The following is a 26,157-nucleotide window of genomic DNA, read 5'->3' on the forward strand; positions in this document are numbered from 1 at the left end:
TATATATATATATATATTATGCATGATTGGTTTCAAATTGATAATATTCAGTTGCAATCATATTAATATCTTATGATCTAAAAAAATTATAATTTCTATAATACAAATAGGCAACATGGTTGCAATGGCTAAGTTAATGGATGTAACATTTATTCTTCATCATTTGGATCATACTTTCTTTTGAAAAAGATTCAACATAACAAATCTTTATCATATCTCCTTCATTTGATTCTTAGAAAGACAAATTCATTTGTGATGCATAATGATATTTATTGTATCCATTCAAAGATATTTTTTATTGGAAGTACTTTATAAATGTATTGAAATAGCATTTTACTATTTTGAAATTATATACTCTCTATCATACAAATATACATAAATCAACCCTATTAATAAATGCATAAGAATGGCTTTTCACCTTCATAATTTCAATTTTATAGATGTTATTATTAAATGCATCAAATTATTAAATACATTCTTAAATAACTCTATTATAAGAAAAGTCTCTTCGCATCCTTAATTTTATCAATATTATCTATACTATATATTATAAAAATGGCTTGTGATTCTTCTCATATTAAATTTTAGTCATTCATTTTATTAAATCTATTATGATGATTTCAACCTTAGCCTTATATTATTGCTAGTATAAAATTAGGTCATTTAATTCATTCATAATTTAAATTGAATGATTTATTAAACAATTCAGCTCCAACACCGATAATTAAAGAATTTACTCGACTTCATCAATTAAAAATTTTATCACATCAATTCTATACTCAACAACATTAAGTGTGAGAGGAATAATTTTTTTTTTTAGTTTGATTAAGGCATTGAGTTGTTATTTATCTTTTATTATTTGGAATTGTCTGACTTACAATGTCTTATATTCATATGTAAACATTAAATATATGCCATAAAACTTTCGTAACTCTTTCCTATTTAGTATTTACATCCTTACATATTCTCCTCCAAGCCTCCTAACCCCAAAAATTCATGAGATTTTAATGCTTTATATGTAGGCTAATTATTATGACATCAAAGGGTTTTGTTATAGATTTTTAATATTTAGCAAATCATATATATATATATATGTTAATCCTATTAGGTATTCTTCCTAATTTTAAATACATTCTTCATAAATCATGATTCTTAAATTCCTTCCATAATCTCATTCATCAAATTTTTTGTTTGAAATAAAATATTTGAAAATGGAATCACCAATTCTAATTTTTAATATCCTTCCAATGATGAAAAATCGAATAAAAAATCTTGAGAATGATAATAAATAATCTTACTTACAGATATTGTTTAATTATTCACTTTAATTTTATTAGGACTTCAATTTTTAATATTAGAAGCTCAGATTATTTTTCATATTCAATTAATATACCTAGAAATTACATTAATACTTATGAAGTCTAAGTATCAACCTTTCGTGCACCCCTCTCCCAGCCGAGATCTAGGATCAACCTTTCTTCACCTGTTTGCCGACCTCAACAACCACATATAGCGACTCCTCCCTCCAAATACTGCTACTTAAAGCCAACAACAAACTAGTACCTGCTCCCCACTCATTTTTCACGTGGAATCCAAAGCTAAACTCCAAATCCACTAAAATCCAACAGCCCACTCAGCATTTTCTCCCCATATAAAAGCCCACTAAGATCCACCTAAAATCAACCTACACTCCCAAACAGTAAGTGACTCTCTTTCCTTTTGTTTATCATTTCATTTTATTTTGTGTTGACTAACATCAACTGTTATTAGTTAACATAATTAATAGCATTAGTGTTACTAGTTAATGTCATTATTATTAATTAGATATACATTCATATATGTACATATATGTATGCATGTATGTATACATGCACGTATACATATATGTATGTATGCATGTACATATGCATATATGTATGTATACATGTACATATGCATATATGTACAAACATCAAAATATAAAAAAAGAGAAAAAGAAAAGAAAAAAGGAGAAATAAGAATAAAAAAGGGGAAGAATAAAAATAACAATAATAATAAGTGGAAAAGATTTTTGTGCATTCGCCTTGATGTTGTCACCGTCGTTGCTCGCTACAAAGGTATAATGCTCTTTGAACTTAAAAATCCTTCAAGTCCCATTCTCGGAGTTTGCGGCACGCCGGGGGACCCCCTATGCACTCATTTCTCATCGTGGTGGGAGAAAACCAGGCGAAGCGTTTGCGGCGAGGCGGGCAAACCTTGTGCACACTTTTCTTAGCATGGAGGGGTAAAAAATTAAGTACCCGTATGTGCCTCAGTGCCTATGGCGAAAATTTGCGTATTCAAATATGTACCCTCGAAGACTCAAACACACCTTTTTTGGTGTGGTAAGATTGAAGACTACGGCCGCGGTGTCATTCAACACCGACCGTATACGTCTTTCTTGACGTGGAGGGCAGGCTATGCCTCCTAAAATTTTCCAAATGGAGAATACACCGAGAGGCTAACAGTTTTCAGTGAACAGGGGACTTAAATGAACAAAATGGGCTTGAACAAAGAACAACAGGTAATAAAACTTAAGATAAAATGCAGGGAACCGAGCTTTAATTTGATAAATACACAATCATATTAAAGATATAACACTAAGTGAACTTGTGGAGAATCTTCAAATGAAGGTCAATAAGCAAGTAGAGGCGAATGATGAATAATGTATATGATAATAAATGATGAAATCAAAATAACTTGTCATGTCCAAATTACTCAGTTTGCAAACAAGGGCTAAGAACCCACAGTGAGCACAAGCTTTCATGAGCATATGACAGAGACTCAGGGTGAACAAAATAATCCACTTATGGGCACGTGCATGAACTTATGATGCACACAACACCCCATCTACAAGCAAAATTGCCAGAGCTGCAATAGACGCAAAGTCGCAAACACTTGCGATATTAGATGACAACATCCATGCAAGCAGACAAAAGGTGTTTACAAATTCCCCAAACAAAACTCAATGCAATGCCACCGAATCGGCAACACTCGTACGAGCAGACATAAGGCGTCTACAGGCTTCCAAATGAGACCCAGCGCGATGTTAAACCACGACACCGGATCCACAACATTCATACAAGTGGATAGAAGTCGTTTATAGGCTTCTACATAGAGCACTATGCACACCCAAATGTTGATCATTCACATAGTTGATCAACACCAAATATTTTAAAATGCCCTCACACATGCACTGCAATGTGTATACATACAAATATGAAAGTACACATGCAAGCATATTAATATGTATACATATAAGAATATACACCCGCATGGGTCCCAACAAGCATGTTGTAGGCACACACGTGACATCTGAGGATGTTGTGTGGGTCAAAGAATAAACCTAAGTTCAAGCCCATTCCTTCTACATGAATGGATAAGAGTCAACACGGCTTGAACCATCAAACAAATATACGATCACAAGGTCGCTAGGAATATTTATTTCATACATTCTTATTAAACCTTCAAAATCTATTAGAAGAAAATCAACTAGTAAAGGCACAAAGCCAGCAACGAACTCAATACTTTGTCAACAATTAGACAGAGTTGACAATGTTAAACAAATAATTATAAAAATGCCCCCTAAATACTCGCATGAGTCCCGACAAGCGTGTTATAGATACACACATCATGTCTGATGATGCTACCTGTATCAAATGATAAATTCAAGTTTGAGCCCGATCCTTCTATGTGAGTAGGTAGGAGTTAACATGGCTTGATCTATCAAACAAATTTACGGTCACAACGTCGACCAAAATATTTGTTTTAATTTGTTCGTATTAGGTCTTCAATGCTTATAACCAGAAAAATTTGCTAATAAAATCATACAGCTAACAACAAACTCAATCCTCTGTCGAAAAATAGACAGAGTTGACAATGTTCAATCAATGAAATAAAAATGCACATAAGCCACCCTGATGATGGACGTGTTGAATGTTAATCTCAACCGAAGGGGACTCCAAATATTTACAAAGGCCTTCCAAATGCCCATGAAAATTCAAGACTCCAAAAATATCAAAACCTAAAATATTTCAAATTAAAATTAACCATCAATATGCTTAAAGCAAAATCCATTCATCATCCATAACAATTTGTTGAGGTGGGCAATTTGAAAACTTCTTCAGCTCATAAAGAGTTAATGTCTGGTCAAGAATATCACTAAAATTCATTCTCAATCTACTATCAGCAATGATGTGACATTGATCCTCTAATCAATGATTTGGTCGGATGACTCCACAAAGAACTTGTGGTCTGACCTGATGACTGGTCCAACGACTCCACTATATTACGGTTATGGTCATAGCTCATATGTTCTCCAACAACATCAAATTTTTGAGATATGAATCAATAAGATATAATTGATTGATCACAAAGCCCTCAATTAGCTAAGGTGGATTCAAATTTATCCCTTTAAATAAATACTCATCTCAGGTTTACAAGGTACCATTGGACGAAGCAACACATAACTGCCAACAAGGATCCTTCTGTCATGTTAGGTCGACTACCTCCTCTGACTAAGTAGACCAAGGACTATGATGGCCCGGGAAAACGAAACAATGGGATTTTGATCGGGTCCATCATCCATTCCCCCAACTTCTGCTTTAAATGCAAGATGGCTAAATTTCCAATTTTAAATATTAAGATCGCAAAACTAAACCCACGCTACGCATAAAGGAAACCAGAACTCATATCATAAAGTCCTCGTAAAATGAGGGTGAAATCTTTGAGACGTATCTTATTTCAAACCCAATCTACCTTTTAAAAATTTATCCCGGAACATAATTCATTAAAACTCTCCTAAAAGCAGAAGAGGTTGGGGTGCAAATTTTCGGAGCCCATAATATTAGAGACTGAATAAGTACCTCGATACAATAAATATTCAATTGATAACATAAATGATAATGAAAATATATCCAGAAATTATAGATAATAATATGGGAGCAAGATGTGCTTGCCAAATATTTTAAATTATATATCACTAAAAAAATTATCAATAATTAATTCATTTTATCATTTATTATTTGGCATTTGCAATATATGTATTTCAAATATTATTCAATCTTATCATCAAGAATTATATCATCTTTACAATTATTCCTATTGTTTTATCATTAAAAAGAAGATAACATGTAGAACTATTAAATAAACCTATTTTAAATAAACAATATAATCAATAAAAAATAGTTTTTTTAAAGAATATTTTTATTATTTAATAAAGTTCTATCAATGTGTACTGAGTGTACGTGCATTTAAACTAGTTTAAAGAAAAATATGAATAACAATACAATGTATAGCATGCAAGCAAAAGTACAATGGTAAGGCGGAAATGTAACAATAAAGTTCAAATAGGATGAAGTGCAGTGTCATAACGTTTGGATGACTAAAAAGTGTTAGAACAGCCAACATACTAATTTTAAACAAGCCCATGTTTTAAGAATGTAACTGGCAAGAGCATTACCTCCAGATTACACGCTGACTAGAACCATAGCTTGCCCACCATACTGCACTTGATGGGGAGTAGGTCATAACAGACAAGCCAAATCCTCTATACAAGCCCCGGAATCCATCTGCTTTGATAATTTTTTGAGCGACATCTAATCCACCATTATAGTTTGCATGACCAGAATATCCTTGTACCATCAGCTTCTGGCTAACCTAATAGAAGAAAAACTTTATTTATATATTCATTTAAATTTAAAGTTTTATGTCCACTTTTATTGCACAATCAATTCTAATTAATCTATTCCACTAAATTTACTTACAAGCATATCCCTTATATTCAGAATTGACAACAACAATAACCAAATAGTCGAAACATGACAATATGGATCATACAACTAACTTACAAAGAAAGAGAAAAGATTTGCAAAACACCCTTAAAGGTAAAAAAACATGTAGTACTACTTCTCAAATAACAAATGATCACAATGATTTGAACTAAGGAATCCCCAAAATAAAGAACACCAGAGAGACATCACATGAAAGCAAGAAGCTAATATGCATCACGGTGTGAGGCAACCAAATATCCCAGCAATAACTAATTATAAGAAAAATAGGATTTAAAAAAGTAACATAAACTAAATATTATGAAACATTTTTTTAAAATCAATAAAAGCTTTCTTTAGCGGGTTTTTTTTTTCTCACTAAGCAAAGGGATAACTTCACTAGAAAACTTTCCTACATAGAGGCCATAGTATCCACCAAAAGCAAAAATAAATAAATAAATAATTCTTTCCTTAAAATGTGTGATAAAAAAGTTCCCCTCAAGCTTAAGGAAAAATTATATAAGATGGTGGTTAGACCTGCAATGAATTATGGTGCAAAATGTTGGCCATTAAAAGAGAAGAATAATATTAAGTTAAGTGCTGCAGAGATGAGGATGCACAGGTGGATAAGTGGGTTTACTCTTAGAGATAAGATACAAAATGAGCATATACGTGAAAAGGATGGAGTAGCTCCAATGGAAGATAAGATTAGAGAGAGTCGCTTTAGATGGTTTGGTCACATAAAACAGCGGCCTTCCGATGACCTGGCTAGGAAAGTAGATGTATTATATTTGACTTATATTAAGAAAGGTAGAGGTAGACCTAAAAAGGCCTGGTTAGAAAATATTAGAAATGACCTTTCTTTATTAGATTTCAATGAGAATTAGACTCTTAACAGGACACGATGGAGAAAAAGTATAGATGTAGCCAACCCCACCTAGTGGGATAAAGGCTTGATGTTGTTGTTGTTGTTGAGAATTTGACTAACTTGACACAATGAAATAAAAAGATTCATGAAGGCTTGATGTTGTTGTTGATGTAATGTTGTTGTATTAAAATGATAACAAAAACTTGGGAGATTCTAGATAGAAGTACAAATCTTTCATAAAATATTACATTGTAGTCCATATCCCTTAATCCACAATCCTATCCGAGTTTTAACAGAATGGTAAGCATCTCTGAAAAAACAATGAACTCAATCATAGCTAGCTATCCTGAACAGCTTTAAAAACTATACATTAATAAGTTGAACTAAGTTGTTAGATAAAAATAAAAGACGTCCAAGTGCATAGAGCAAATAATTAAGAATCTGAATAAAGAAAGAGCACAATTCGATAGACTTTTCACAATAATATATAGTTACAGTTGTCGCACCCCTTGTGAATGGAAGAACATATTGTTCTATCATATATAGTTACAGTTCCCACACCCCTTGTAAATGGAAGAACGTATTGCTCTATCATATATAGTTACAGTTCCCACACCACTTGTGAATGGAAGAACATATTGTTCTATCCTACAAGTGTGGATTTACTATATCATATCAAGAGCATTTATCACAAATTTTACAATGAAGGCAATCACACACATAGCAACATATTTAATGTTGAGTTCTATGATATTTATCACGCTAATATAATGACAGCATGTATGTTGCCCTTTCTTAAAACCTCCCGTGCAATTAACATTTAATTAAGTGAGATAAAGTTTGAAACACATCTTAGTTCATGTTTCTTGAGAAATGATTAGAGCACAATACCTTCCCCTAGATATCACATTAAAGAAAAGAGAGTTCGACTCATATAGCTTGACTTTGAACTAGAACTTACATATGGCTATTCAAATGTCAACCATACATGTTTTTTCTAAAATATTGGCAGAGCAAATGATGGCCTTAAAGAGTGAGTAATAAGAGATGACATATCGCTCCATAATTTTATTTCTTAAGAAAAATATAGAATATGATCCCCAACAACTAAAGAAAGTTCTCAACTCGATGGAGTCATACAATAGAAAGAAGATATTGATACACATTAAAAACATGGCAAATTCATTCCAATGAACAATTTATTTTTCATATACTATGACAGGAACATTTTCAATCAGTATCCATGAATAGAACTTATTAATTTAACAATAAGAATTAAAAAAATTCATAGAAAACCAATAAAAAATTCATACTTAGGTTTTGTGTCATACCACATCAATGGGAACAAATACAGCTTGAGCTGATATAGATGCTACCATTCCGCCAAGGCCATTTGCTACAGCAGCCTGAACAGGTTCAGAAAGTTTAAAAGGTTCCAACATTTTTATAGCAGCGACCTTTGTGGTCTCCAAAGATGTAAGGAAGATGATCCTAGCAGGAACAGCACCGGTAATAACAGTACCAAATCCCCTATATAGGCCAGGAATGCCATCAACTTTTACAATATTTCTGAAAACTGCTAATGCATTCTTTTGAGGATTGTCTTTTGAGGCGACCTGAATCCTGGTCTTTATAACAGATACTGGATACAAGGCCACAGTAACACCCGTAAAGAGGCCAGCTCCTACGACAAACAACTTAGTTTTGTCAAGCCTGTTGAGATTTGTCAAGACATATAGTAATATATCAGACAAGTTGGCAAAATATAATTACAATTTCTGTTATGGGATAATCTGAGTGTTTTAAATAAGTGTTAGATGTTCAAAACTTCTTCTTTCCTTTGATTCTTTAAATTGATGTAGAAACAACTATGATACAGAAGCAATTCTGAGGAGATGAGAAGGGGATTTTTTTTTTTTTTTCACTGCCTACGCATACAAAAAGGTAAAGTGAAAAAAAAAAAAAAGATCAACAAAAAGAAACATCAATAAAAACGAATTTTTAAAGAATGCTTGTCAATCAGAAATTGATCAATTTTGCTATTGGTTTGTTCATTTCAGACACTCTAGGTGACCAATAAAAGATAGTACACTTTTCTACACATTTTATTTTCTGGTAACATGATGTTTACTCACCTGAGTCAGAGAAAAAGTAGTGGATATTAGAGCATATATGCAGTCATTAATTCACAATTCCAAAAAGCAACATACGGGAAAAACATTGGCTGCATGGAAGGCAAAACGCCACCATCCATTACTCAAAAAAACTACTACCAGGTGCAATAGTTTGATGGGCAGCATGTAATAATCTATATGCGTATCAATAGGGGCAGCAATTAGTATATATCTCATCAAAAAGCGCAGAACTCTTGCAATCTGAAAATGTGACGGACGATTTCATTGTTAATCATGTTATGGAGTGTTCACATGCCGATATAACATAGATATAAGCTTTAAGGTGTTCAAAATCAACATCGACAATATCTGCGACAGAAAAAGGGTCATAATGAATAATCGCAACGCAACTGCTCTCATCATAAACTCGCCAAATAAAGCAGTAATGAACAGAGTTAAAGAGGAAAACCGAATCAGAGAAATTCAGTAAAGAACAAAGTCTAATATTTTGTGGTACAATCTCACATTTCTCGCAAAAGTGAAAGATCAAAAAAATAAAGAAAAAACAAAATATGAGATCATATTAGAATATAACTTTGTTCACCAAACCCCCGCCCCCCACAAAAAAAAAAAAGCCTTGCCGGAGAAACTGCAAAATCTTAGTATCTAAGATCTGACTTAGCAGTCCAAGGAATCAATTGAATGCACATTAAAGAAGGGAGATATCCTTAGCTTACTTGTCCCAATTGATCTCCTTCTGATCGAATGACGTCATGTTCGCCCTCGAATCCATGGTTCCGATAGGAAGAACAAAAGCCCGAATAACCCAAGCTGAGACACCCCCAACTGGAGGAGGACGACAACAACAACAAGAAAAAGAGAAGATTCAGAAGCAAATCGAACCCTATAAAGAGTCCATTCAATGATGACAAGAATGCTCGAATCACATCGTGCAACCGCCGAGGTGGCTGCGGAGAATCCAAATCGGACTCTTCCTTTTTTTTAAGCTAAAAAGATGCAAGCTTCGTTCTCCGAGTTATATGAAAGGATCTGATTTGGTTTCTGCGTTTATGATTTTAGACTCGTTCATCATTCTAAAAAGAATAAAAAACTTTGTATATTTATTATTATTGTAAGAAAACTTTAGACGACTATTTATTATCATATTCCTAGGTCCTAACGAATCAATATGGCTACCGCATTTTATAAGGCATGTTTTTTCTAATTTTTTTTTTTTTTCTACTCTTATTTTTTTAAATATGATTTTTATTAGAGAGAGAAAAACCAAAAAACCAAAACATACTGATTCAAATGTAATTAGATTATATTTTCTCATAATTATTTTTTTTAAAATAAATATAACTTATGGCTGATTAATTAAATTTTACATTATGTTAGATATGAAATTGAGATTATTTTGAACTAAAAAACACAAAATATCTATTAATTTCTACTACAAGCAAATTTGGCTAGGATTGTTCAATTCAAATTTATTTGAACTAAATTGGAACCACATTCGAACAAAATCCAATCATTCAAGAAAAAATTATTTGAATTTTTTCCAGATTTTTTTTTTTTAAATTTAATCCATCATTCTTTTACATGCCCTCCAGATCCTGTGATTTTACAATATGTATTTATCTATGTTTTAAATTTAGGGTTTTGGAAAAATTAATCAAATGTCACTCAAGTCTTTTGGATCAGTAAATTAAAATGAAGAAGAAAGCAGAAGAGCTCCTCAAAATGGTATGGGATGTTATACTCATATCCCCGATGTTGATTGATACGGTTACATTAAGCAGGTAGTACTATTACCGTAAATTCTTAGCATTAAACGAAAGCAAAAAAACAAAACTGAGAATCAATCAAGTGAGTTGAGCTGTTGCGAGTTGAGCTGCATTAACAATATTTCATTTCTGCTTCATTACACAAATAAAAAACAAGGCCTTCATATAAATATAAATAAAATTATATTTAAAATAAAAAACCCTTAAGGATGAGGATGAGAATCAATCAAGTGTAATTCAGCTGAAAAGTTGAGCAGCGAAGAGACCGGAATTCAACAAAGTAAACAATTTTTGAAGTACAACAGCACAAAAAGAAGATGAAAGATTAATTTTTTTCATTCTTGCGCCTTCTACAATTTATGTGATTCCACAACATATACTAAAAAACTGAATATTTTAGGTAGTTTGGCTTAAAATCTCCGCTTCAGCCACAGCCATAGGGTCAGATTTAATTTCAGCATCCTCTTCCTTCTCCCCCTGTCGCTCTTCAGCCATTTTCTTTCTGTGCAATTCCTCAGCAACTTGCATTGCTGCCCGTTGCTCTGCTTGCAGACGCTGCATCTCTTGTTCCTGCTGTTGCCTCTCAAACCAGGTGTCCGCATCCGCCCAAACTGGGTCAATCACAAAATCGGGTCAGATTGCTCTGGATAAAAGAAATATCAAATAGGATTCACAAACCCATTTGAATCAAACGATTGCTGGAAGGAAAATACAGTAGGTTTATGGCTAAGTATGAGAAACACTTGTTACTACAACTCTTAAGTGCCAGGGCTGTGATATTGATACTAAGATCAAAAGCTCAATTAAAAGAATACATAACTACTTTGATTAAAGATCATGAACAAACTCGATTAAAACTCAACATAAAGCTTATTAAAAGTTTGATTAATCATAAATGTGAATATAAGTACATATATATTACAAATATAATTATATGCATATTAATAGGTTTTAAAATTAAGAAAGGTTAATAATAATAATAATTACATATATATGATAAAAATAATAATATAATATTTAATATACTATATAAATTTTATAATATAAAAAAATTCTATGGTCCTAACTTCTATAAAGTATATGTATTCTCAGCTTAAATTTACAATCCAAATAATTTCATAGTTCAATACTTCAACTCTCATGCAAAATTCTCACAGATTTTTAATTCAACATCACTTTAAGTTCTCTTTATATAGAGTAAAGCATAAACCACAAGTAACAAATAAAATTATATAATGTGGCAGGCTGACAGCTACTTCAATTTATTTGTATATATGATTTTAAATATATATTTCAAAATTTTAAATATATGGTTCAACAGTTTTACAGTTGAACTACCAATTCAAATTGGTTTTCGTTGCTTCAATGTGAATCCGATTTTTTAACTAGACCGAACTAGCAACTTGACCAGTTCACAATTAAATCGATTGGTCCGATCCTATTTTAAAAACAATGCATAAATGAATGAATTAATGCATATAAATATATTAATATATGTATTTATATTTAAATTTAAGCATACGTGGATCTAAGCATTTATGCATGCAAATCGATATAGGTGGGCATATGAATAAATGTTGGACAAAGAATAATGTAACATAACATCTCCAAATTTATTCAAAACCGAATGTAATTTTAGCTCTGATGAAGCTCAAGAAGCTGATTGATTAAGGGTCTATTTGGAACAACATTTTAACCGCTTACTTTTTAGATAACACCCACAATTATGTTTGACTATACTTTTTCTGTTGCTTCCAAAAAAAAAATTATGAGCTAGGAAGTTGCTTTTTACAACAACTCTTAAAAGAACTATTTTTCTCACAACAGCTTTACAAACTCTAATAAAAATCTGCAATTATCCCAAACAGATCCTAAATATAACAAGTGGGATGTGAACCGCTTTGATTATTTGGTTGGAAGGGGAAGTAGAAGTATTTCCTCCCCCAACTCATATGCTTTAAAGACTCCCTTTCAAAAGTTATTAAATATTATAATCTAACATTCCTAAAAATTTAGGATCTATTTGGGGCAACTTTTTTACTTCTTTGTTTTTCGAACCGCAAGCTAAGTTCTATTTAGCTATTGCTTTCAAGAAATTTTTATACTGAGAAGCTGTTGTTTACAACAGCTTTCAAAAAAATTATTTTCCCCACAACCATACCTGTTAACGGCGAATGGCGCACCATGGCGCAAAGGTCCATTTGGAGCCATGGCGCATAGCGCACGGCGCGGCGCGCGCTATTTTGAACATGGCGCAAGCTATATAAAAAATATAAAATAATAAGCATGAATATGAAATATTATTAAAAATGAAAGACAACCGAGCATACCTGTTAAGTTCTAAATTCTTGTAAGAAATAGCCGTGCAAAACAACAGAGCTGTGCGGAACAGACGGAGGTTGCAAATCAGAGTCAGCTGGTAAGATTTTTTATTGGAACAGACGAAGGAGGGGGCGGATTTGGCAGAAGGACTGCTCTGCGGGACGATTCGGCGGAAACAACGACTTCAACTTCGGGACAGATTTGGCGGAAGTAGCGAATGCAGCAAATAGAAAACAAAAAACCTTCGACTTCGGGATAGATTCAGCGACCTCGACTTAGGGACTGCGGGATGTGTTCGGCGGATGCAGCAAATAGAAAATCTTTCGTGAAATTAGGGCAATGAATAGTCGTTTATCTTAAAATATAGATATATTTTTAAATATAAAAAATATTTATAAGTATACAGAAATTTAAAAACAATACGGCGCGCTATTTTGCGCCGTGCGCAATGCGCCATGGCTCACATGTGGCGCAAATAGCGCGCGCTATTTTAAACACATGCGCCTCGCCATGAACATGGCGCCGTAGGTGCGCCGCGCCGCGCCGTGCGCCATGGCGCGCGCTATTTTGCGCCATTGACAACTATGCCCACAACAGCCTTACAAAAGTTGTAGTCAACCCAAACAGATCATTAGTGTCACATATATTCATACATAAGTACAAATAATTTAATTTATGACAATATATTATAATTACTCTTATAATAATACATAGTATTAATAATTAATGAATACATTGTTAATTTATACTAAAATAATATATAGTAAACACCCACAATTATAATAATATCAAGCATAAATTGACAAGAATTGTTATTATTTTGCTACCGATCAAGCATATCTAATCCATGAACTGGATAGGGATACAACATACTTTCACATAACTCAAATGAGATTACGAGTCCGTTTGTGATAGATTTTTCATTGTTTAGCTTTTTCAGATGGCAATCACAATTTTATTTGGCTATTGCTTTATTGTTATTTTATCACAACTTTTTATATTTTTGTGATGGAAAGCTACTTTATACAACCAGAATAGCTAAGTTGATTTCCCCATAATAATTTAACAACAACTTTATAAAAAGTAGCAACTATCTCAAACAAACCCTAAAAATTTTAGATAAAAATCATTGGATTTGATCTTGGCCATTAAATTCACCGGTAAGATCTTTTAGGCAACAGCATTTATTTTTCTCTTTTTTTTATATATATTTGATCAATGGATAGAAAACAATAAGATCTCATGAAATTTTATCACTAGTAAGTTGTAACATCGATTAAGATCGACAGCAATGATTTTCATTTTGAAATACATATAGAAAATATATTACGGCTTAAATAAGTACTGTTGACGATCGATCGGATAAATCCTCTGCATATATCACCAGAGGAAACAAAAAAAAAAAACACAATGGCAAAGAATCAAATAACTCATAATAAAAATGATTCCACATGAATACATGGACATCTCAGACTATTTTGTATTGTCTGAACTTTCTAAAATTGCCTACCGTTATTTTTCCTTCCTAAAATAGAATGCCTGAAACCATTTTCGAGAATTGAATCGAAGTCGTAATCCAAAGGATAAAGATTTATGATGACCACAATGCCGAGATGAATTTTTAAATCTCTCTTGCGTCTTGCCAATAATTACAAGAAATTGGCAAATATTGAATTTTGTAAAGCCTATCTTTATACACCAAGCTACAAGGACCTTGACGAATATCACATGCATTAAAATATAAAATTGAAATGGTTGAAATGAGAGCAGGCTTATGAATTCGATCTAGTTTTTTATAGTGTATTTTGATGGTCTCAAGTACAAGTTATGAAAACAACCACTATATAACTCGAAAATTGGAATGAGAGGAGAGGAGAGTAAAAAATGAGAGATTGTATGACCAAATTTTATTTTCTTGTTCTATGAAAAATATAATATGAAAAATTGTACATAAATAAGTAGAGAAATAAATATCAATACAACAACAACAACATCAAGCCTTTGTCCCACTACGTGGGGTCGGCTACATGAATCTTTTTTCGCCATTGTGTTCAATTAAAAGTCAAATTCTCATTTAAATCTAATAAAGAAAGATAATTTTTAATATTTTCTAACCAAGTCTTTTTAGGTCTACCTCTACCTTTATTAACATAAGTCAAATCTAATACCTCAACTTTCCTAACCGGGTCATTGGAAGGCCTCCGTTTAATGTGACCAAACCATCTAAGGCGACTCTCTCTAATCTTATCTTCCACTGGAGCTACTCCAACCTTTTCACGTATATGCTCATTTCGTATCCTATCTCTAAGGGTAAAGCCCCTCATCCACCTAAGCATCCTCATCGCTGCAACACTTAACTTAATATTATGCTGCTCTTTTAATGGTCAACATTCGGCACCATAAAGCATTGTAGGTCTCACCACCATCTTATAAAATTTTTCCTTAAGTTTGAGAGGGATTTTTCTATCGCACAACAAGCCTGATGCATTCCTCCACTGCAACCATCCAATTTGAATTTTGCTAATAATATCCCCATCTATTTCTCCATCACTCTGAACAATAGATCCAAGATATCTAAAATGTGTACTCTTATTAAGGACTTGATCGGCCAAAGTCACAATCCCCTCACTAGGTTTATTGCTACTAAAATTACACTCCATATATTCAGTTTTAGATCTACTCAAGCGAAAATCTTTAGACTCTAAGGTTGACCTCCATAATTCAAGTTTACCTTCAACTCCCTCTCTAGTCTTATCAACAAGAAGAATATCATCAGCAAAAAGCATACACCAAGGTACATCCTCTTGCAAATGTCTAGTGAGAACATCCATGACTAAAGCAAAAAGATATGAGCTTAAGGCTGATCCTCAATGTAATCTAACCGAAATAGGAAGATACAGTAGAAATTAACTATTGTTGCACACGAATTGATGGATTATTGAAAAGCTACCGTCAATGAATTAATATATTATTGTAGATGGAAAGCTGCTATCCATGAGTTGCCTAATTGTTGCAGATAGAAATGATTGTCTATGGATTGTTGAGTTGTTCAAGATGGAAAGGTGTAAGACACGAATGATTATTTCAACACCCCTTAGGATGGATGGTATATGATGATTATGACCAACTTGTTTATTAGTTTATCAAAACACAACAAGGGTAAAGCCCTGGTAAAAATGCCTGTTGTTTGAGAGTTTGTTGGAATATAACTTAGTTGGGCCAATCATTTTTTTTTAATGAGATCAAATATCGATCTTTCTCAATATATCTTAGCCCTGTCACAGTGAACATAATTTTTTGCAATACTTATGACAATCTCATTGACACAATATAATTTTATGGATGCCTCCACTTCATAAGCTATAGGAAAATGCGGATTTATCGACGAAATTATTGGTTGAATACACCAGACGGAATAAGCGGCAAAATTCTAGTGAGAAAATGCCTGAATTTTTTTATTGATTTCTAGCTGATATTCTGATGAAAACCCGTCGAAAATCCTGAAATATTTTGCCCCATCGAGACCTTCTTCTTCCATTCGGGTTTCCACCTATTCCGTCCCCTTATTTTGGAGAGCTCGGTCATCCATTGAAATCAATTTTATACCAAATTTCTTCAATCCTTCCATCAATCTAAGGATAAATCTCATTATCTACCTTATTTTATAATTAATTTAATATCTCACCCATTAGTTTCTTTGATTTTGGATTCAAAAAGTTAGGGTTTAAATGTTTTTTTAATCATTAGATTTAGATTTCTTTTTAAATTAGAAACATATTTGTAACAAATCTTAAATTCTCATTCGTAGATCTATAAATATTTTTAGATGTATGGTCTATCAAGTGGAATTTATATTTAGTAAATTAATATTTATTAATTGTGAAATGAAGTGAAATGTATTTCACATGTAGAATTTATTTGTTAAGCATAATTATATTTAGTAAATTTATATTTTGCATAAATACAAGATATACATAGATATCTGAAGTCAAAGATTGTTAATTTATGATAAACTGTTACCTGGGCGTAAATGATTAACTGATGAATTCCTCGGGGGTATTGAATATTTTGTGTACGAAGCTTTCAAGAACCATCAGTATGTGAAGGAAATTTTAGATGTTTATGCTCTAAATACAAAAATCAAACGTACCTTGCACCCAATGAAGTTAGAATCAATATATATTAGAGAGGATACCAACCAAATTATTTATTATGGACATCACATGGAGACAACAAGTCGCATATCAACTCTCGCAATACAATGCTTTGAGAAACTATACACCAATAAACAATGAATATATTGGGATATACAAAAAGATAATACTCAATACAACTGACCAACAATTTACAAAATATATAGAAGAGCCTCCTAAGAAAAAAGCCCAGGAATTTTATGAATTATTATGTACAACACAACAACTAATTTGGGATGGTCGCACTGATTACTTTGACTTATTGGTTGCAGTTATAATATTTAGCATTAAAACAGAGTTTAATATGCCGCGTTAATATTTCAATCAATAGTTTAGATTGATAAAAGAAATTAATACAACGAACAACTTAGTCTCGGCTAATTTACATAAAACAAAAAAAATTAGTATCTAGATTAGGTTTGAGTGTAAAAAAAATAAATTATTCTAGTAAAGGTTGTATGTTAAATTACAATGCTGACTTGACAGAAATTGGATGCAAGCACTATAATGTAACTCCAATCATCGAAAAAGCGAAAAGTAATAGAAGCAAAAGAATCTCTCATATAGTAGGTTATTATATTTACGTACAATTCCACGTCTACAAAGGTTTATACATCTGTAAGTGCTATTGGTTACATGATATGAAATCGCAAGAGAATTACAAAACCAAGTATTTTGATTCATCCATCATATGTTGAGGCATGAAAGCAATTAAATCGTGCACATCAGCAGTTCACTTTTGAACCACAAAACATTCTACTTAGCTGATGTGCCGATAGTTTTACTCCTAATAGTTAAGCTATTTCATCTTCCTCAAGTTGGCTAGTAATACTTACACCTTATAATCTCTGTGCAGAGATATACATGGCTACACAGTATATGTTTATCACGTTAATTATACTCAAACCACATAACCTAAAATGATAAATAGATGTGTACTTACAACAATTGATACAAAGATAAACAGGATAGTACGAATGGCTAGGGTTTTGTCCTTCCACCTCCGCGTCGCTTTCGTCGGCTTCTCCTGGGCAAACTCTCTCCTTGCTCTTTAATCCCAGGTTTTCTTGCAATTATCAATTTGATGGTTGTTAATTGTTTATGTGAGCCTGGTTTTTTGGACCGGAAGTTCAAATCACACTCTTTTAGGGATGCTCTATCCGGAGCTTTGTCCTTGTCAGAATTTCCCGCCCTTAAAGTCACTTCTTGCAAGGGTTTACTGTCTTTATGGATTTTTTTATGAAGAAATGTTGGCTTTGGCTACTCCGTTTGAGTTTGCTCTGGCAGAAAAATTTTCTGGCATTCGGCCACCTATTGATACTATCCGCAAATTCTTCTTTCAACTTAAGCTCATGGGAGAATTTTCAGTCACTTTTCTTAATGCTAAGAACGTTTTGATTACGTTTGTGAACGATTTAGATTATTGTCGTGTGTTCTCGCATCGGTTTTACTTCGTTAGCAATTGTTTCATGAAGTTATTTAAGTGGACTCCTCACTTTGACATTAATATTGAATCTCCTGCCATCCCCATTTGGGTTTCATTTCCATGTCAGCATCCACACTTGTTCTCTCCTCGAATTTTGCATGGGCTCGCCTCCTTGATTGGCCGGCCTTTACGAACGGATAATGTCACTTCTAATGGTACAAGGCCTTTGGTTGCTCATGTGCTTGTGGATCTTGATGTCACCAAGTGATACGCTAACCAAGTTGGGGTTTGTTCTGAATCTATGGGTTATATTCAGCTGGTGGAATTTGAAGAATTTCTTTCTTGCTGTGGTCATTGTAAGGTTTTGGATCATTCTAAAATTGAATGTCATATTTTGAATCCTCATTTAGTTAATCCTCCTATCCCTTCTAGTGTGGATGGGTCAAAATTGTGGTGATAAATTGTGGTGATAAATTAGAACCCGTTCCTATGGGTGAGAATCCTATTGGTGTGGATAATAACGCTCTTTGTATTGCTTTACCTTTACTTGAATCGGTTGCTCACATGGGGTTGGCGGTTGGGTATGATTTGGTGGTTCCTATTGCTGGTGTTCCTGAATCTGAACATTTTGGGACAATTGTGATTTCTGCTGATGTGGATGGTGGTGATAATGACTTTATGAATTCTCTTAGGGGCAAGATTGATGTTAATATTCCTGTCCATGTTGGTTCTGGTTATGGTTCTAGTAATGAGTTGTTGAATGTGGGAGATAAGGAATTTTGTAATGTTAATATGGGGATGCAAACGTTGTTTCTAGTGATTTGGATCCTTCTGTGACTTCTCCTATGACTCCTGTTTGATCTGGTTGTGTCGGCCTCTTCTATGGGGTCGGATGTGGTTAGTGGTGTAAATAAGTCGAGCCGAGTCAAGTTTTGACTCTATTGAGCTTAGCTCGTCAGTCGAAAAGTGAGCTCCAAACGAGCCGAGCCGGCTCGCGAGCTTTTGCTTGCGCTCCAACAGCCATGCATAACTCGCTTTCCAAAAAAAGAAAAAATAAATAAACTCTCCCGCCGGAACTCTGCTTTTACCACCCAAATCCCTTCAAAATCAAGTTTTATTTTTTAATATTTTTTATAAAAGCTGCAGCCTGCAGCATTATTACAGACTTACAAGTCTATTTATTACCCAAATACCTTCAACAGTCTGCAGCTTTTACTGCCCAAATACCTTTAAAATGCAGTTTTTTAATGTTTTTTAATAAAAGCTACAACCTGCAGCCTTTATTACAAACTTGAGCATGTATGCTTAAATGCTTTTTATAAATTATTATTATTTTTTTAAAAAAACCATGTAAATTTTTCAAACAAAAACTGTACCGTTATAGCTTTGAAAACATCAAACTAATATTATAATTATTAATTTTAATTTATAATACATAAATTTAAGAGAATAATAATTATTTAAAATATTAATAGTGATTAGAGTCGGCTCTGCTCGTGAGCCTTATCAAGCTCGAGTTTGAGCTCAAGCTCGAGCTCGCGGCTCTATAAGCTTGGCTCACAAGCTCATTAACGAGTCGAGCTCGAGCCCGCTCACGAGCTGGCTCGGCTCACTTACACCCCTAGATGTGGTTGAGCATCTTGTTGATGTTTTGATTGCTTTACTTTCTTCTAATGCCTTGAAAGCTCATTTGGACGTTAGATCGGGAGAAACTATTGTGGAGCAAACTAACTAGCTCAAAAGCTCACCATCTCCTTCTTATGAGGTTGGTGAAAAGGAAGTGAATGAATAGGATGACTTGTTTGATCTGAATGTGAGTCGTGTTGTGCATGATGTTTTCATTCGGGTTGGTAAACGGAGAAAGCGGAAATCTAAAAAATAGTTTATGTTTGTGGGTTGTTTGGTGTTTGCTTCCTCGTAGTTGTGGGATGGTGGCCTAGTGTTGTTAGTTTTTTGTCTGGTGGGGTTAGCTTTTTCTTCTTGTGTTGCCTCTTTTCTTTTGTCTCTAGCAGGTTGTTGCTGTGGTTGCAGTTTTTGGAGCTAGGGTTGCGTCTTTAGATGTCTGATTGATTGTATCATTTATATGTGGGTGCTACTCAGTGTGGTTGGTGACTGCTGATGTTGTTGCTACTGTCCGTCTTTGCTGAGATGCTTGGAGTTGGTTTGTAATTTTGTCTCTTACTCTTTCTTTTTTGGTTTTTCTATTGTAATAGATAGGATCTCAGGCTCAGTAGGTTTTACTTCAAATGTTGTACTTTTAGAGAGCTTCTGATCCTTTACGAGCATGTACCTCTTCTTTTTAATGGAACACATAGGCCCTCTTGTGAGTTTTAACAAAAAAAAAATACAACAATTGATACATGAGTTTAAATTTTGACAGAATGTTTGCTTACATGTGATATCTAAAACAAAATCAAATGAAAGAAACACTTATGTGCACATTTGTGATTTTTTGTTCTATGAGATGTTATCAATGTGGAGCACTATAGAAAAGTTAGTTTGCTCGTATTGCATGGAATTATCCAAAGCATTCACATTAAAATATTATGGGAAAATTTCATGATTTGATTATCATTTTATATTCTTACCTAGTTGCCATATATTCCAAAAAATAAAGTTATAATTTCCAAGAACAAAGTTGTGAATTTAAGTCACCACCAAAGTTGACTAGGGATCAATTATGGACAATGATAAGTACAATATAAAAAATTACTTACACACTAATATTATTAGATTATAAACTTTCGAGTTATGATATTAGTTACAACTAAACTAGTAGAAATATTTTTTTGGATCTACCCTACTAAAAGACAATCTATCTAGATATGATGCATATTGAAAAGAACTTCATTGGCAACATATTTAACAATGTGATGGATGTAAAAGGTAAAATATTGAAAAACAAGAATGGACTCAAAAGTGTAATGCAAGAAAAGATATTTGGAGCTCCAAGAAGTAATGGGTGGAAAAATCTTAAAATTAAAAGCTACTTATTCGCTCACATTAGATCAATGAAGAGTAGCATGTGAATAGATTCAACAACTAAAAATTCTAGATTGATAAACCTCACATTTAAATAGATGCGATGATATGAGATCCAAAAGATTATTAGAAATGAAGTGTCACGATTGTATTTTAATAGAGTGTTCGACATCTATTGCATTTACCAGAACTAATACTAATCCATTAATTAAATTGAGCATATTTTAAGGATTTATGCTCCACATATTTAAAATAGGAGGCTTTGGTGAATAGTAAGCTGAATATTCTGATAATATTGTGCAAATTAGAGAAAAAAATTTCACTAGATTTTCTTAACTTAATGAATCACTTATCAATATGTCTATCATACAAGATAAGAGTTGGTGGCCCATTTCAATATCAATGGATGCATCCATTTAATAGATATATAACCCAACATTTTTTTTTCTTTTCTAAATTCTTCATTTACAACGAATGCTATTATGTCGGCATTCCCTTCAAAAAATTTGTTGGTAATCGGCCAAAAACTATTACTGATGGAAAACAAAACGTCTGTAGATATTTCCTATGAGGCTCTTTTAATGACAATTCAGTTTATGCTATAAATTCTAATTTCTAACAGAAAGTCAGAAATAACCCAATTTTTTACAGTATTTGCTTTCAGAAAAATGTTTTCCCTATATTGATTGTTTAATTCTGCTAAGAATCTTTTTAACTACATTCTTTCGTAAATACCAAGCGCCAATGCTCTATGCTCAACCTTAACACTGCTTCTTGAGACAACATATTACTTTCTACTTCTACATGCAACCAAGTTTCCCTATATATAAGTACAATAACTAGATATAGATTTTTAATCTGATGGATTTCCACCCCAATAAGAATGTGTGAAAATTTCAATTTTTTGTTGGATGACTTTTTATAAAGCAAGCATTTTCCTGGTGCCATTTTGAGGTAACTTCGAAGCTATTTAACAACTTTCATGTGGTATTCAATAGAATTGTTCATACATTGGCTTACAACACTAATAAAGATCGCAATACCAAAAATGGATTGGAAGGATCTTGAACTTTGGCTAAGTTCCCTTCTCCCCATGCATAAATGTTTAAATGTAGACTTTCAAGTAGCATTGTGCCTCAATTCCAGCCTATAAATAGGGGTAAGAAGGTGAGTTTGAGACATTCATATCAAAGCAACTGGAATCTTCTATAAAAAAATATAAATAAAGAAATAAAGAAACTCATAGAAGAGATATCAAGGGTTGGGACTCTTGAACTTTGGCTAAATTCCTTTCTCCCAATGCATAAATGTAGACTTTCAGTTAGCGTTGTGCCTCAGCCTATAAATAGGGATTAGAAGATGAGTTTGGGGCATTGAAATCATTTGCACCAATCTTAAATTATCTGGCAATCCAATAAAATCCCAAATCTTGTCACTCTAAATTATCTTTTTCTCTCCTCTTGCTCTTGTTTCTTAAACATTTATGTCTTTGAGATGTTGATGTTACACAAACAAATTTATATTCAACAATATGCCTAAATCCTAATTTTTATGTGCATAATGAAAGCAGATAGATAAATATTTCAGCAAGCAACAAACAAAGAAATTGCACCATCCCTCATTAATCAAGCCAATTTCTATACTTGTACTACAGTCTTCCACGTTTGAAGAAAGAATGTTGCTTTAGAATATTTCAGCGAAGAAGAAAAAACACAAATATATAGAATTTCGACAAGATTTAGCTATGAAAAGAAAGGAGATAGTGAACTTACTGGGTTGGGCGGCCCACCCTTGCTCTCCTCCCTTGATGCGGTCGGGGAGGGCGTAGTTCACGGTAAGGACGCGACCATAAAGCTCGGCCCCATCCATGTTGTCCATTGCGGCGACGGCGTCCTCACGTTCCAGGAAGGTAACAAAACCAAAGGACCGATGCTTCTGAGTTGCCTGATCCAGCGGCGTCTTCACGTCCTTTATGTCACCGAAGGGAATGAACGCTGCGTGCAGGATCGCCTCATTTACCTCCTCCGCCAACCCACCTATAACGCCACAGAACCGCCACCCAAAACCCTAGTTAGTTCTATAGAACCAGAAGAAAGCAAAAAAGAGAAGGCCTTACCTACGTAAAGGGTGTTCTTCTGTACTTGAAGGTTCATATTGATCGAGCGAGAATCAGGTGCTACCAAGAGGTAGATAGATTCTTTACACCTTCACCGCTGGTGTTCTGGCTTTCGTAAATTTAAGACCCATATTTTTGATAGACCTTATAAATTAATATTTAAATTTTATTATTCGCATGTATAACCTACAAAATATAAAAATAACATGAAAATTACACTCCAATTACAATCCCATGACAGCATCGCCCAATCCATCGTTCTTCACATATTGTGGATAGCCCTTAGTCTCATTACCCTTCACAAACTATCGGTCCCATGAATGTGCCATTGTGATTTCCTTAGGCTTAGTTTGGTTGGATGTTTTTTGTGCTTATTCTTTTTTAAAACGGTAAATTTATTATTTGCTTCCTCAAACCACATTCTCAATAACACCATTTTTTTCTAATGTTTTAAGAAAGCTTTTTATATATGCTTCTTTGTTAGAAAACGACTTTCTCTGAACCGATGTTTCTTAAAACTAACTCTTACAAAAGTATCGGATAACCAAACGAAGTCTTAGTCGTTGATTTCCAGTTGCCCGTATTGGCCTTGTTCGGACCTCAAACCACCACATTCTCCAAATTCAACTAAAAATCATCAATAGGAGCTTTGCTGGTGTAGGAAGTCTGCCTTATTCCTTCCTCCAGTATTGCAAGTGTCTTGCAAGTTGTTAACTCTACTAATAGAGTACTATACGAAGTTTATATGTTAACTTTAAATCCTAAAATGTTAAGTGTCATGTATGTAAGTCCCCTATTTTTACATTTTATATACTAGATGATATAAGTCCAATAGAGTTTTTAATTGACTCAACATCAAATAAATCCCACACATAATTAAATAACTTAGTAAATTAAGTAGGATGCACAAATTTTTTACGTGAAAACTATGAAAATAAAAGTATTACTTTGTCTAGTCTAAATTTAAATAACTTTTATTTGTAGTAAATATAATAAAAGGGCTACTCTTTCTTATATTTAGAGGATCCATTGATACAAAACATGTTGAAGCATTGCCAAAACCCTAATATTGGTGACATCATAAGGGGCATATATCATAATAGCTATCCATAAAGTGAAAATGATAAGATCTTAAGGTGATGAACAAGATAGAACTAGAAGGTCGAGGTATTTGTTCATAATAGCTTAGATGGTCCTCTTGAAGGTAAATACAACACAACCAAAAGATGGTGGAATAAGTAGCATAAAAAGGTCATAAAAGGCCATTGATGCTTGTTAGGATAGTCCTATAGGAGATGAAGGTGGCTAACTTGAAGGTCATGTGATGCCCCAGATATCAATAGTGAAAGGATTCGTCTGACATTCTGATCGAACTCCATTCCAGTTGCCTTGCTCGGACCTGAAAATTTTAACCACATATAATGAGCTTACAAAGCCCAGCAGGTCACCAAAGCCTACAACTGAAATCAAAGCACGGCGATGCTATCAATACGCAGGTCAATCAAATCAAGTCAATCAATGGTCAATGAGTCTATGCAATGCGGAAATCCATAGTCAATAAAACCAGTCAATGCAGCGGCAGGCGAATCGATAAATCAACTCAATAAATCCATGTCAATCTCGAAGAAATCCGTACACAATAGAAACTCAATCAATCCGTCAAATCAATCGCTATCAAATCAGATCAATGCGGTCTAATCAATACTATCTATTCAATGAAATCAAACGAGGAAAGCAGTACGATAAATCGCAATCTATTCTAACAGTGAATCCATGCAACAGTCAATACGGTGCATAAACAATAACAACAGTGAATCTATATGCAAGATCAATAAATCCATAGGCAGTAGTAACAATGAATCTATAAGCAGAAATCAATGAATCTATAGGCAACAGTGTCAATGATTCTATACTATTCATGTCCATGCTATCAATGTAATATTTATATCCATCCATTTCTATATCAATGCTCAATGTCGATGCACAGCAATCAATCAGTGAAATCAATGAAATCGTATGATCTAGTAAATCCAATCAAAGTCGATAAGTAGGAATCTATAAAATAATGAATCCATAAATCAATACAGTAAACATGCAATTCCATACAATGGTCTTACTCGACAAGCACAAACACTAGTCATGATCAATAGTGCTGTTGTAGAATCCATATTGCTGTTGTAGATATCCATACATTGGTTCTATCAATAAGAGTCGTCACTCTTTTGCCCGTCGGCCGCCCGTCGGCATATAAAACTCCTTATGACTCCCAATCGTTATATCAATGATCAATGGTTTAAAGGAAAGCCCGTCGGCCCACCATCCTGTACAGGTCAATATCAATCTCCAACCAATGTTCAACCAGGCTATACGTGTTTCCCAGTATCAATAATCAATCAATAAGCAATTCAATAATCAATATTATGCAATCTATAACAATCATATCAATAATCATAAGCACATCAATCTAATCTATCAATTCCAAGCAAATCCGAAAATCTACGAAAATCGGGCAGCGTAACGGCAGTCTATCAAATTTACACAAAAATCCTGCAAAAAAACACAA

At 33.5% G+C, this 26,157-nt stretch overlaps 2 protein-coding genes across 3 annotated transcripts in view; both read right to left on the bottom strand.

Moving 5' to 3' along the window:
- Positions 1-9,871, bottom strand: part of LOC110093514 (solute carrier family 25 member 44) — a 39,906-nt gene extending 30,035 nt beyond the window's left edge. The window contains exons 1-3 of one of the 2 annotated variants that reach the window (XM_028699532.1): positions 9,506-9,871; positions 7,986-8,367; positions 5,480-5,676 (exon numbers count right to left, since the gene is read on the bottom strand). In XM_028699532.1, coding sequence (XP_028555365.1) covers positions 5,480-5,676; positions 7,986-8,367; positions 9,506-9,561 — 635 coding nt within the window. In that variant the 5' untranslated portion in view covers positions 9,562-9,871. The remainder of the gene's footprint in view (positions 1-5,479; positions 5,677-7,985; positions 8,368-9,505) is intronic. The other variant, XM_020818420.2, reaches the window with a different exon arrangement.
- An 894-nt stretch (positions 9,872-10,765) lies between these two features.
- Positions 10,766-23,751, bottom strand: LOC110093511 (peptidyl-prolyl cis-trans isomerase E). Its single transcript, XM_020818417.2, has 3 exons — positions 23,595-23,751; positions 23,251-23,514; positions 10,766-11,166 (listed from the first exon to the last, which is right to left on the bottom strand). Exons 1-3 carry the CDS (start codon positions 23,629-23,631, stop codon positions 10,952-10,954), a joined length of 516 nt encoding a protein of 171 aa, XP_020674076.1. The 5' UTR covers positions 23,632-23,751; the 3' UTR covers positions 10,766-10,951.
- Between the last annotated feature and the right edge of the window lie 2,406 nt (positions 23,752-26,157).

The sequence above is a fragment of the Dendrobium catenatum genome, unplaced genomic scaffold (genome assembly GCF_001605985.2).
Source record: "Dendrobium catenatum unplaced genomic scaffold, ASM160598v2 fragScaff_scaffold_133, whole genome shotgun sequence".
Lineage (NCBI taxonomy): Eukaryota > Viridiplantae > Streptophyta > Magnoliopsida > Asparagales > Orchidaceae > Dendrobium > Dendrobium catenatum.

What these genes read in the sequence shown, in the direction of transcription:
- LOC110093511 (XM_020818417.2), bottom strand. Translation starts at nt 23,631, where the DNA reads ATGAACCTTCAAGTACAGAAGAACACCCTTTACGTAG. An exon ending in GAAGAACACCCTTTACGTAG is followed by an intron (nt 23,515 to 23,594) that starts GTAAGGCCTTCT and finishes GTGGCGTTATAG; the next exon opens with GTGGGTTGGCGGAGGAGGTA. An exon ending in AGGGTGGGCCGCCCAACCCA is followed by an intron (nt 11,167 to 23,250) that starts GTAAGTTCACTA and finishes TGATTGACCCAG; the next exon opens with TTTGGGCGGATGCGGACACC.